This window comes from Primulina huaijiensis, chromosome 8, assembly GCF_012295235.1.
Source record: "Primulina huaijiensis isolate GDHJ02 chromosome 8, ASM1229523v2, whole genome shotgun sequence".
NCBI classification, from domain to species: Eukaryota; Viridiplantae; Streptophyta; class Magnoliopsida; order Lamiales; family Gesneriaceae; genus Primulina; species Primulina huaijiensis.
In genome coordinates this window covers 18,004,578-18,017,844 of record NC_133313.1, presented here as the reverse complement: position 1 = coordinate 18,017,844, position 13,267 = coordinate 18,004,578, and the positions used below count along the sequence as shown (strand labels likewise).

General features: G+C 34.8%; 2 protein-coding genes across 4 annotated transcripts; both read right to left on the bottom strand.

Moving 5' to 3' along the window:
- Positions 1 to 144: 144 nt before the first annotated feature.
- On the bottom strand, positions 145 to 2,185 carry LOC140982286 (glucan endo-1,3-beta-glucosidase 11-like). Its single transcript, XM_073448749.1, has 3 exons — positions 2,037 to 2,185; positions 826 to 1,943; positions 145 to 404 (listed from the first exon to the last, which is right to left on the bottom strand). Exons 1-3 carry the CDS (start codon positions 2,089 to 2,091, stop codon positions 327 to 329), a joined length of 1,251 nt encoding a protein of 416 aa, XP_073304850.1. The 5' UTR covers positions 2,092 to 2,185; the 3' UTR covers positions 145 to 326.
- Positions 2,186 to 4,006: 1,821 nt separating this feature from the next.
- LOC140982858 (beta-1,6-galactosyltransferase GALT31A-like) lies at positions 4,007 to 11,025 on the bottom strand. Of its 3 annotated transcripts, none has more exons than XM_073449623.1 (12): positions 10,755 to 11,025; positions 9,341 to 9,443; positions 9,210 to 9,262; positions 8,871 to 9,079; positions 8,724 to 8,787; positions 8,555 to 8,627; positions 8,178 to 8,298; positions 7,989 to 8,076; positions 7,773 to 7,898; positions 7,481 to 7,687; positions 6,827 to 7,371; positions 4,007 to 6,572 (listed from the first exon to the last, which is right to left on the bottom strand). In XM_073449623.1, the coding sequence occupies exons 1-10, from the start codon at positions 10,883 to 10,885 to the stop codon at positions 7,576 to 7,578; spliced, it is 1,080 nt and encodes a 359-aa protein (XP_073305724.1). In that variant the 5' UTR covers positions 10,886 to 11,025; the 3' UTR covers positions 4,007 to 6,572; positions 6,827 to 7,371; positions 7,481 to 7,575. The 3 variants fall into 3 exon arrangements, with proteins under 3 accessions (XP_073305724.1, XP_073305723.1, XP_073305725.1); XM_073449622.1 differs by having other exon boundaries at positions 7,481 to 7,590; positions 10,755 to 11,024; XM_073449624.1 differs by lacking the exons at positions 4,007 to 6,572; positions 6,827 to 7,371 and having other exon boundaries at positions 7,481 to 7,653.
- Between the last annotated feature and the right edge of the window lie 2,242 nt (positions 11,026 to 13,267).

The window sequence follows — 13,267 nt, the reverse complement described above, 5'->3', positions numbered from 1 at the left end:
TATATATATATAACTAGTTATGTGCTAAACAAGAGCATCTTCTATGATTTCTATTAGGAGATAAACAAGAATTTTGTCATATATCAATATGAATCGATGTATTGGATTAAAAAAGAGTCATATTCTGTCGAGATCAAGTAAATCAACATTATAAGAATTATTTTAAGTGAATTTATTCTGCACAACCAGATAATTTTATACAAGAATAATTTCACGATAGAAATATATTATCGGAAAATTTGATCCAACCACCATTTTATAGGAGGAATTTGATTTTAAAGAAATACCTTGCCCCAGCTTTGATAAAGGAAGGTCGGGTGTCTGAGTTACAAATGGGTGATAGCCATTGCAGCAGAAACCATCAACCACACTAATAGCAATGAACATCTTAAACAAAGCTTCCCCTGCAAATTACACCAACATTTCATTTGATCATTGAACAAGACATGATTTAAAAATCAATCATCTTTCCTGAATCCAATTGCAAAAGCATTTTCCAGAAAAAGAAATTGAAAAAAAAAGTGGAGAGAAAGAGTAGCACAGAAGTAGCAAAAGTTACTCTCCCCCCAAGAAAGAGATAAGAAAAGAGAGAGAGGTATGTTTCTATGTTTTCAAAGAAAAACCATGGTCCATGCTTGATTATTAAAAAAAAACATATAATCCTTTTGTTTTTAGTTGGCTCAAATTTGGGACTGGGTAGTTGATACAGGATGAGTTACAAGGAAAATAAACTATGTTTCCGTTGAATGTAGTTTAAAAATATTAAATGAACGAATCTTTCAATAAAGTAATGGTAATTAGTGTGAATTAGTAGAATAAACTCACAGCTTGATTAGCAGAAATGGACAAATAGCCGGAGGACGTGGTCCCACTCCACGACGGCGAAGAAGAGGAGGTCGTTGCTTGCCCGGAGCTGTTAGTACTCTGCAACCCCGTCACATTGAATCCCAGATTATACACTGGAGCCCCATCGGGCTTGAAGAGCCCGAAATTCCGTTCCGAAGTCGGGCCTGGCTTCAAATTCTCATTAAACAACGCGAATAAATGAACATTCAAATTCAAATTGGGCCGCATCGGAGTCCCTTTCTTCTCAGAGATCAATTTCAGCAAGTTCCCGTTATACTTGCCAGCGTTTGCCGGCGTGGCCCCGGCCTCATCTGCATCCCCCTTGGACGGCCAACCCGTTTCCGAGATCTGCAAGCACACGTTTTTGTACCCCAGCTTTTCAATGGCTGAATATGCAGCGTCAATCTGCGCGTGAAACATGTTGTCGTAATGCAGGCCCGAAACCGGATCCACTAAATTTGTACCGGGACGTGCTTCGAACAGTACGAAATCTAACGAAACTTGCTTGGGATTGGCCTTGTAGGCAAAGTAAGGGTAGGCATTGATTAAAAACGGGGTGCCCACTTTGCAGTGAAAATCCAAAATGGCGGAGAGCTTTTGTGTAAGATCTCGGCGAAACGACCCGGATGAGGGAGGATAAGAAACATCCAAGACGCCCAAATTGTGAGCTGTAGTAACCATAACTTGCTTGTCGAGGTTGAGGGAAACCAGAGCCCCGTGGATGCTTTCCATGGCGGGGAGGAGATTAGAGGAGAGAACGGAGTCGTTCAAGGTGAGGATTTCATTTCCGACAACAATGGAGGTGATTTTGGTGGAGGGTAAGTAGGATTGGACGTTGGTCTTGACCCAGGATAGGGCTTGCTTGGGGTCCCTAACCTTGGCCAAGTACTCGTTGCCGAGGCCGACTATGAACTCGAAACCCGAGTTGGCAAATGCTTTCAGGACGCGTGGGTCAGCGTCGTAGAGCTTCACTCTGGTGGCGCCGATGGATTTGAGGAGAGGCTTCACGTCCTCCGGGTGGGGTAGATTGTTGGCTATCTGCCCGTAGTTTATGCCAATACATACCGAAGCTGGTATCAAAAATGTTGCTACTGATACTGCGACATTGCAATAAATATCATAGATTTGATTTCAATTAAAATATATCGAATGGATTATTAGTCAAAAAGTGGTGATAGGAAAATGATTACCTGAAATAATGAGTAGAAACGTGGAGCTGCGGCGAACAAGAGAAACGAGGTCCATGGCAATCGACACGAATCTGATAATCTCAGAGGGACGGGAGGGGAGGGGGGTAAAGGAACAAGTCACGAAGCTTGGCTGCTACAAAAAGAATCTTGCTTTATATATTTATTCTGATTTTACTGAATGAAAGAGTAAAGGTGGAATGGAGTGGACTGAAGTGATGACACCTGTCCCCTCACTCCTCCGGCTACAAATTCAAACTCGCCGCTAGTATGGCGTCTACAATGTGTTATTCTAAATATCATCATTTTTTTTTATTAAAAAGAAAATAAGAAAACCATAAAGACTGTGATGAAACCAAACTCAGTTGGAACACTGCTATTAAGCAAGCTGCAAATCATCCCTTTGGAAAAGTTAAAAAACTCGTACACGCGTGGTCGATCTCCGACCACCCAGGAGATTATTCTTGAAATTTCCTACAACTTTTGGTTCGTAAATGATCGATTGTACGGATTCTATTTGAGTACATGTGGAAAAGTGATACATCGAATGTTGGTAGGAACCATCTTTTTAGCCTACGCTATTCACTTCACAATCCTAAATAGCCTATGCATGTTACTCAACTAAATATTTCCATAATGATACGTTACTACTGATACATGTCATCTCATATTGAATTACTGCGTTATAAATTTTCGCTTAACTTGTTATACATATATATAAGCCCGATTTTATTCTCTCATTAAGTACTCAAAGACTTAACCTCTATTATCTTTCAATTCATTAGATATCAGAACTCCGAATAGGATGTAAATTGATAATGGAATTGTTGGCTTAGCAAGGTCGCGACTAATCTGTAGAGATTTCAAAATCAGACACGAATCACCAACTCGACACGGTTCAACCCAAAAAAAATCAGGTTTGGGATTGAGGTTTTCGGGTTCGGGTCAGATCGGGTTGGACTTGATAGCTGACCCGAAAAAAATGATCGGGTTGGGTTCGGTTGACCCGAAAATTTTAATTTATAATTAATAAATATAGCCTATATTTTTATATATTATATGTCTGAAAAAATATTTATTGTATATTTATATCATAAATTAACATAATTTAATATTTATTTTGAACTTTTTTATTTTTTAAATAATTATTTATTTGATTTAGTAAATATAATTTATTTTTCTATGATTAGACTTTCAAATTTAAATCATATATATGAGGAAAATGTTGTTATTATGTGTTTAAATTAATTTTTTTTTGAATTTTATTTAATTTTCTTTAAAAAAAATTTATAAAAAAATCAAAATCGGGTTATACGGGTTAATCGGGTTCAGGTTCGGGTTGAGAGTATTTGTGTTGGCTTGGGTTCGGGTTGGTTGGGGTGAGTATTTTTTTAATAGTACTATTGCTCAACCCGACCCACTCCAATTGACACCCATACTAATTTATTGAATTCGTAATTTTGTTATATTATGTAAATTAAAAGATTGTATACATTTTCGCTACTATAAATAAGATATAATGAAAATATTACGATTCAGACATCCACACAAAAGCGTATTATGACGTATTTTATAAATTGTGACCGTAATACATGAATGAATAGGTTAAACACTCGTAAACTTGTCTGAGTCGAAGTAAATAGTACCATAATAATTATAACTGAATGATGATTATAACTCAAAACAATACTGATGTACCGATATTACAAGGAAAGATTTCTGAAATAAGTTTTTGAGTCAGGCTGATACAGAAATGAAGAAAGGTACACCTAATCCTTGCAGGATTTTTTTCCTAGAGCTGAATTTACGATGTTGAACATAATTTGATTTCTTTTAAAAGTTATGCTAGTAGGAGAAATCTTTGCTTTGTCCTCTGAGAATTTGTTCTGTCTTTGTTTCAATTTGGTGTAAAGCTTCTCTTATATAAAGGAAATTGAATGTTTCACAAAAAATATAAAGAATCCAAAATGTAAAAAAATGTGAGATTTTTAAAATAGAAGAAATATGGGTTTGAGTATTGAGAATATATATTACAAACTTTCTTATGATTTAAGATGGAGTAACAAGGGAATCTGAACGACAAGCAAGATAGGCAAAATAGGGAACTTGATTTCAATAATTTAGAAGACAATCTATCCGTGTATTATTTGCTAGTTGGATCTGTTTTCCTGCTCACTTTTCCCATCCGATGATTTTTCATGTATCATCATGGGTATGGCGAGGCTTGTCGCAGTGTGGTCACCCCGAACATGGGGCTTTTCATAGTGTTTCCTACAAATTGCGTTTCGGACGCAACTAAGCCAGAAGTCTCACTGGTACCTTGTGATAACTTTTCTCCAACCCCAAAAGCGATGAAGCTCCAAAATCAGCTTTACTCCAAAGATTTGTCAATTCTTGGTTTTGAATGCCGTCTGCATATTGGTTAATCTTTAGGTATTCCTTGACAGCCACATCTTTTGCAGCAACAGCCAGATTCTAACCATCTGATACCAAATAAACTTCCATCTCCCATTTTACATCAAGTTTCTCCCAGGGATCCTCAGTGTTCTTTGACAGTCTAGAGAGCTGAGCTGAGGATTCATTCTCTCCCATAATGGACTCTGAACTTCTGGATTTGGTTTTTCTGTGGATCACCAATATTGCCAAAATGATCATTAAGAGTGTTTATGCTGCTGCTTCTTTTCCATCAAAGCTTCTTGCTTTTGGCGTCCTGAGATGGCCGTGCAAATAATGTCTAGCGTCTTCTGGCCAGTGTGAGACAATAAATTCGGGTTTGCCATGCTTTATAGGTAATATTTCATTCAGACAAAAAAATCAGACATACAACATATTTTTCAATACGATATCTAAAATCATATTTTCAAAAAGTATCATACTTTTGAAAATACTTAAAACGAAACCGAACATAACAACTTTCATTTCTTAAGAATTACGTTTGAATAAAGAACCTGCAAAATGAAACCTGAATGCTTCATTTTTAAATTTAATCTCTCTATCACCGTACAGTTCCAACGAGAAACCAAATTAATCTTAAGAATAAATAAATATAAGGGATTCATAATCATAGCAAGAACACAACACATAAAGAAACTACTAAGAAAATAATTAGGATATAAGTATCACACAGCTGGAGCAACATGGTACGAATGCTTTCTCATCATAGTTTCATCACATATTAAGCACCTGCCTTTTATAATTTTGAAATCAATAATTAAAACATTTTTTATCCCAAATCCACAAAAATCAGCATAAATTAAGTCTAATCATGGCAAAAAATTTCAAATCCAACTATGTTCAGCATTTCTGAGTCCGGTAAACCCAAGGTTTTCCTTATAAAGCAAGCTAACCAAATAGACTCCAATATCAACCAACTTTTCAGATTCAAACTCGAGTTCAAATCACATTTGGGCATCATCAAGCTCAGTTTGATTTAAACCAAGAGAAACCTTAAGGTTCCAGCTTGGTTCGAGCCTATTAAGCTTAAACTTCAAGAGGAACTATTGAGCCCAACATCATCAAGCAAAGCTAGAACCCTAAACCTGAAACCCTGAACACATCTTCCTTTTCCTATCTACCGGAGGTTTGATCTAATCCCCCAAGAAAAAGTGTCCAGGAGCCTAATTAATGTCACGGACTAGCCTCTGACTTGGTGCATGTCTTGCATATTTTTAAAGGGAATTCTGCCACTAAAACTCTTGATTTAAATGCATTAAGAGGCATTTTTATCCATTCCACAATCGATCAACTGTACTTGTGCAAGTAATTGGAAATCCAAGTACATGAGCAGAATAAACAAAGCCATTCCAGTGCTTTCGAGAAGGAGCTTATGACGCAAGTCCAGCACATAAGAAATACAACGAGCGAAGAAACCAAGAAAATCTGATGTTCCTAAAGTATGCAGCCATGGAACTGGATATTCTGGCAACAATGATTCTAAAGTATGTATATGAGCACCTGAGGAAGGCTACATGAAAGGTTCAATATTTCAAGAACCAAGATATCAAATTGAAACACAATGCAGCTGTTTTACACATACAACAGTCACAAACTATCAATAAAAAATAATGATCCCAATCGTCCTGTATCAGATAAATGACATGGATAATGTCATTTATTTACCGAGTCAAGCATCAGATAGGCACTGAGATTACCAATCAAACAAATACTTCCACAAAAAGAACTCCGAGTTAGTGAAAAATGGGAATGCAGTTATCAATTACTCTTAATTCTCAAAACAAATCCCACGGGGAGAACTTGGAAAACTACCAACCATGAGAAAATCCGTAATGTTAAATCCTACTTAAAAAGATAAAATCTTTGAACTTGCCCTAATCTGTTAAAAAATTACTCCAGACTAAAATGAAAATCAACAAAAATCAATCCTATCTTCACACAACCGTAGCACCAGGACTTCCATTTTTGCCATTTGATCGGTCACCTGTGTGCCGTAATGAGGGTCTCTATGAACTTCAGACCATCGAACCTTGGAGAACACTTATCCTTCTTCCCCACAAGTGCCAACGAGTTCGTTGGTTTTCCCTTCAAAAACAACAAATATAAAATTTTTAAAAACAATTGTTTATTCCAATTTGTGGGTGAGTGGCCCTGCAAATATAGAAACAAGAACAGAGGGAATCTCCGAAAGATCCATCCAATTTTAGAGTGTACATATCTATCAAATCAATCGATTTAAACACCAAAACAAATTTGAATTGCACATCGTCGCATCCCATAAGAAAAAAGTTAAAATTGTTGGTGAAAGAAACTATGATATGGTTAAGAAGGATGAATACCTGATTGATGCATGGGATGATAGAGACATCACGATCGGCGTAGGTGGTGGAGGAGAGAGCGGCGGTGGAAACGGCCAACACCGATGCAACGAGAGTCCAGGAGCCCTTCATCTTCCACCGTCCAACCGAATACGTTTATACGTAATAAAATCGAGTGCTTGAATATATAATTAAAAATACTAATTTAAAAATACTAATAATATGCATAAAAATAAATAATATAACTGCATGTAAATTGTAATCACTATAAAAACATTACGAGAACGATATTTATACTGTTTTTTTTTATATATAAAATACTCGCCACAACGCAGAATGGCTATATTACATCGATAATGTTATTACAACTTAAAAGCAAGAAAGATATTTCTGGAAGGTAGATCAACAAATGTAGATACATCAAAAACTGGAATTGATCCCGAATGAGCCCTCGCCACAACGCTGATGAACTATTTCCATCCTTTCAACTGACTTGCATACACCGCTGCAGCTCCAATCAAATGACGCGCCACAAGGGTTTCCGGCCTGCGTCTTCCACTCGCAATCTTATTTAATAAGCCAAGAAAGTTATGTCAAAATATGTCACACATAGCTCTAGTTTTATTAACTAGTGAATTTGGAGATCCAACCGTATCCAATGGAAATTATCTTTACCAGGGGGAGTTCCACAGCACAGGCTTCGATCATCAATATGCTCAACATCAAGACCAATGAACCAAGATCCAAGAGATACATCTTCGTTTGCATACCTATGAAGTACTTCTCTGCAAAGTCGGCAGCCCATCAAAAAATTTGTCTTCAAGATGATCATCTATTCGGCTGTACGCCTGTTCCATCCCTTTAACAAAGCGAGAGCTCTCGCTTGGTCCATAAAACAATCATCCATATAATATGTTGGGATATTCTCGTGTACACACCACACACACACATGAGAAACTGATTATACCTGTTAACAGAAATATAGGTAGCCAAATCTTTGGAGATTGCATAAATTTGTCCTGTTGCGTGTCTAAAATACTTGTTTCCTTCTTCGCCAAATTTCCAGTATTCTGGTTCATGGTACTTGACTCCTCTGTACATATCAACATATTAAAACACCATATTTTTTTTCTTTCAAATTAAAAAAAGAAGCAGAAATCACCATAATCTTCAGTATTCATACTTATGTGCAAGGACAGGTCCAGACTTCATGCAACCAATATAAACACGGGGTTTCAACAGATAGCTGGCTAACAAAGAACTTATGGTGCCTGTCAAAGAAATTTAACCATCTTCGGCAAGGAAAATTCAAAGATTTATAACCTGTCACTAACTCATAGGAGAGACAAGCTGGAAATACGATTTTGCTAACCAAGATTGACATGTACATCATCGTCAACTTTAATATAGAAGTTGGCATCCCACTTGGCAGCAGCGGTTGAAAAGTAAATTTGGGTTTTCGCAGACAATTCATGATACCCTTCTACGTGGTTCTGATACAAAGAAAATGTTAACGGTTAGCACTCTGTGAGCAGTGATATTAAAACAGATATTTTGAATTTGTGGCAGTGGATAGGGACCAACGGAATGGATAATTTATTGTCTGGGAACATCATCACAAACTATGAAAACAAAGCTGCAAGTTTTTCACATGATTCAAAGGATGTCTAAAATCTTTTGATTCAAATATTTTCCAAGCAACAAGTCAAAATGTTAGTATAAGATAACTAGTAAAATATATAGGTTTACCAATCGCAAGAAATCCCTGTGCTGTGCATCTTCAGCATCAATAGCCCGATCCAAAACCCCACCAGGTGCAGCACTGACCAGCAGAAAATAAGCCTTATTAATCCACATACCATGCACAGAAACGTGCATTGATTTGATCAATAAATAACTTTCATATCCAAGAAAATACCTGTGCCCTATCACAAATCGTATGATGACTCCTTTCTCTTTCTCCAGATTCTTTAAATACTCTCCTTGTATAATATATCAAATTTTGCTACGTCATTGAACTAAAATTGCCTATAGGAACTTTTAAGAGATTACAAAAGAAAAGAACCTTGAGGCATCCATGTTTCTCGAATGGAATCCCTGCGTTTTCTGCTGCTGAATGCAGTCATGATCCCCATGGCAAAGAGTAACTTTGGATGATTATTTGATGCCTCTAGTCCTGATTCAGCGCCGCTATGTTTTTCCTCTTTTTCGGCTTTAGCTGCTCTTGCAGCAACTAGCTGCATTTCTAGGGAAGATATGGTTTTATCTAATGTCCTTAAGACATCGAGGCAAGAAGATAGCATGAGATTAGCCCAAATTAGTTTTGATGCCGAATTGTAAACAGGAGAACCTTAATCAGCAGTAAAATTGAAAATAGACATAAACACACAATGGTTAAACTTACGTTATTATGTCGTTTGTTTGTGAAACTTGAGAAACTATGTCAAAAGGTTCTTTCTGCAGGACAGAAATTATCAATTTATATACTGCTGAACTTGACTTACAAAACTAAGAAACAAAAAACAAATAACTCACCTTTCTCTCACATCTAGAGGCAGGATAAATGTCACCAGTCACATATTTCCTCACAGATGTATCGAACTTTTCCGAATCAATTAAATTTGGTAGGGTCCAGAATCTAAAACAAAGTATGCACACATTAATAAATGACAGCTAGAACATATGATTTTAGTCAATTTTAAGTGAGGAGAGTCATAATGCCTCAGATGTACATTAATTAATTAATTAATACAGTCAGGTTTTTTAAAAGAATACAATCAAATTTAAGAGAAAATAAACAACATCCATGTGAACAAACAACCTCTTACAAATTTCTAGTATTTCAGTCGTAATAAGAACAACTTCAGCGAATTTACCAATAAAATAAACTGGTAACATGTTCTATACTTATAAGGCTTGTTGATAGTCTTAACGCATAATTTTCGAGTTTTGAGAATATTTTTAACGCCATGCTTCTGCGTTCGGGGTGTGACAGATGCGAACAAATATGATTTCCAGGAACATTTTTTCATACATGCCAAGCAAGTTTTAGTGGATATGGAGTACTTCTCAATTCACAACCAAGTAAACAGACAAGTGCACCTAAAAATCGGTAATTACAAAGTTTTGAATCCTTTAATTTTTTACTCCTCATAGTGCTCCTAGACATGTTTAGCCAGAGAGATGAAAATTTCTATCAACTTAACCAAGGGAATGAATTGTTTATTGTGTTATTGATTTAAACTTTGAAGAGATTCTAATAAGTTTCTAATACATCGCATCAGTTTGTTAGATACATTGGCGGTCACATAATAAATACATGTATGGCAATCATTCTTGGAATGAACAAAGAATGCGAAGTTTCGTTCTTTCCCTATTCTCTATCCAACCTCCCCTTCCAATTCTTCCTTTGATTCTTCTGCTGAGTTCCTGTGGTTTTCCTTTTATTGTATTTTTTGGAGCCCACACTGGCTCAAAGAGTGATTTCATGATACAATGTTCTGATTCAAAGATAGTCATTCGTGGTAATTACATTTGAAAATTAGAAAACCATGTTGGAGTAAAGTCTCTGTTTTTATTTTCCAATTCTATTCAAATTAACAGGAGTCTAGTCTCGAAGAAATTAACTACAAAACCCGAATCTTGAGAGCATAAGCCTGTATTGTAATTTGTACACGGTCCTTTTAAGTACCCAGTTTCAACTTTTAGACATCAGCTTAGTCTCCAACAAGCTCTCGTAAAATGGTGAGTAGGGGGGGAAACGGATTTTTTTTTTTAAAAAAAAAAGAAGCTAAATTTAAAAACCAGGCATAATCTTGCAACGTGGTTCGAGATACAAATTTAGTAACTAACAATGTGAGCAATTTAATAAGTCTAGGACTGAACCAAAACATTAGGAAATCATTGCGACCGAAGAAGATGAAAAAATGGAGAGGGTAACCAAAAGTACCTGTTAACGACGAGAACTCCAAAACAGAAACTAGAAATGCACAACGCGGAGACCCATTTGGCGGAAACACCTCTACTATTTCCGCCATTGCCAGCCTTATACTTAGGTCTGCTCCCGAGGATTAACCCCATTCTCTCCGCTGTACGAACAGTGGACGCCACGCCACCTCAAGTATGATAGACTCGCAAATTTGGGGGAACCTCGAGGAGTCCGACACATTTATGTTTGGAAAAATATCACACCTTTGCAAAGGTAAGAAAGACAAGGTATGATTTATATTGTGTATTGAAGAATGTGTTGGATGTTTGTACAATATATTTATAATTTATTTTATTTATTTTTAAATTAAATCAAAATATAATTATAAAATATAATTAAAAATTAAAATATAATTTTGATGTATAAATTTAAAAATAATTATAAAAAAAAATTTAAATAAAAATTGAACCTGCAAGATGATGTTTATGGAATAAAGATTATACATTGAGATACAATACATTTGTATTAAAATTGAAATATTTTATTAATATATATAATTATTAAAACAGATAATAATAGAATATGTTTGAAAAAAATGAAAAGTAAAATGTGAAAAAATGAGCATATTGGAGACTGTGAAAGTGGGACAAAGATATATTTTAATAATAACGGTGGGTTAAGTATCGGTCATAAGTTGGCGAGAGTAGTTAAGTGGAACAAAAATAATGCATTTAAATTATAATAATAGTATTAAATTCAAAAAGATTAAGTTAAATTAACCTAATCTATTTTTTTGTAAAAGGATATAAAGTAATAAATTTATTATTTTGAAAAATAAAAATATATGTCAAACAAAACTTTTTGTCATTGGATTGGATCATTTTGATTTGTATGTTATTATATATAAAAGCTATGTTACAAAGTTGATCCAATTGATTGATTGACATTAACTCTAGATCCTTGCTCCCAAAAATGAATTAATCTTTTCGACTTTTCGACTCGAGCTCCATCGTAATATACCAATCCTAAAGATAAGGACCCATAAATTTAAGGCAAAAACTTGTGTGAAACGGTCTCACGGGTCGTATTTTGTGAGACAGATATCTTATTTGGGTCATCCATGAAAAAATATTATTTTTTATGTTAAGAGTATTACTTTTTATTGTTAATATCGGTAGAGTTGATCCGTCCAACAGATAAAGATTCGTGAGACCGTCTCACAAGAGACCTACTCTAAATTTAATTGTGGATACGTGCAAGATCTCATATATATTTTTCTGAAATCAAATTCGATAAATTCAAACTCAAATTCAAACAAAGGAGTGGTTCATAATGAGAAAAATACAGTGTTGAAGACTTAAGGACGTGGTGCATGATGCATCATCTTTTCTGTGTTTGTTTTTTTCTCTGTGAAAAGGACATAATGGGTTGGCTGCTTTCATGATTTCATTTGAATATCCAATACTAATGAAGAACTATTAGTTAATTATAAGCTATCTTCCAAGGGAAAACTCATATATCAATCCGCACATTTCTGTTTCAAACGATTGATTATTAATCATTTAAAGCATATCATATTTTCAACACTTACTCTTTTGTTATCTCAACTCCATCGCTTTATATAAACTTATCAATTTTTGGAAAAAGGGTTTAGTTGTTTGTCTCAACCTAGCAAGTTGTTTTGGTTAAAAAATAAATATCCAATTGAATTGATGTAATATAATGTCTATTTTTTTATTTATTTTGTATGGTATTTATAGTTGTACATATGCATTAACACATTAATTTTTTAAGAAAATCTAACATACACGACATGTTTTAAAACGTATATTTGTTTTAAGATTAATGGTATACATTGTCCATATGAAATTTTGAGAATGTTATGATGGTCTAGGAAGTTGCGAAGTTCTTTGAAAGAGAAAATCGGGTCTAGTTGTCAACAAAAATAGGTGAGTTTCACTGCAAAGGTTATACGGTTTGGAAGACAAATGCGTAAGAGCCCAAAAGCTCCTAACGAGAAAAAAAAAATTGTTTATCAATTTTATGTGTTTTCAAATTTTGTGCTCACACATCTATATGTTTTCAAATTTTGAGAATAAGAACCTTTGTCTGTACGTGTTTTTAGCCATTTGTGTGCTCAAGAATTTGAAAACGTATGGCACTTCATAATAATACGGGGCTTTTAACAATCTCGAGATTTCACAAATGTAATGTGAGTAATTAATTAACCCTTGTTTTAAATCATCTTTCATTTATCATAATAACTCGATATTTTTTTAAGTAGAAACTATATTTTCATCATGGATCTTTATATTTTTTTATATATATAAATCATTTCTGTATCTTTTTACAATGATATATCTTCATCATCTTCATTTTATAGATTTTTTGTTTCTCCATCATCATTTTGGGTGTTGGATCATGTTTATTTGTTTGAATATTTTGGATTTCTGAAAAAAAATGCAATGGTTCATCAATTGCTTCATTAATAATAGGTCAAACTTTGTTGTGAGTCTCAATATTTTTGTCAATTT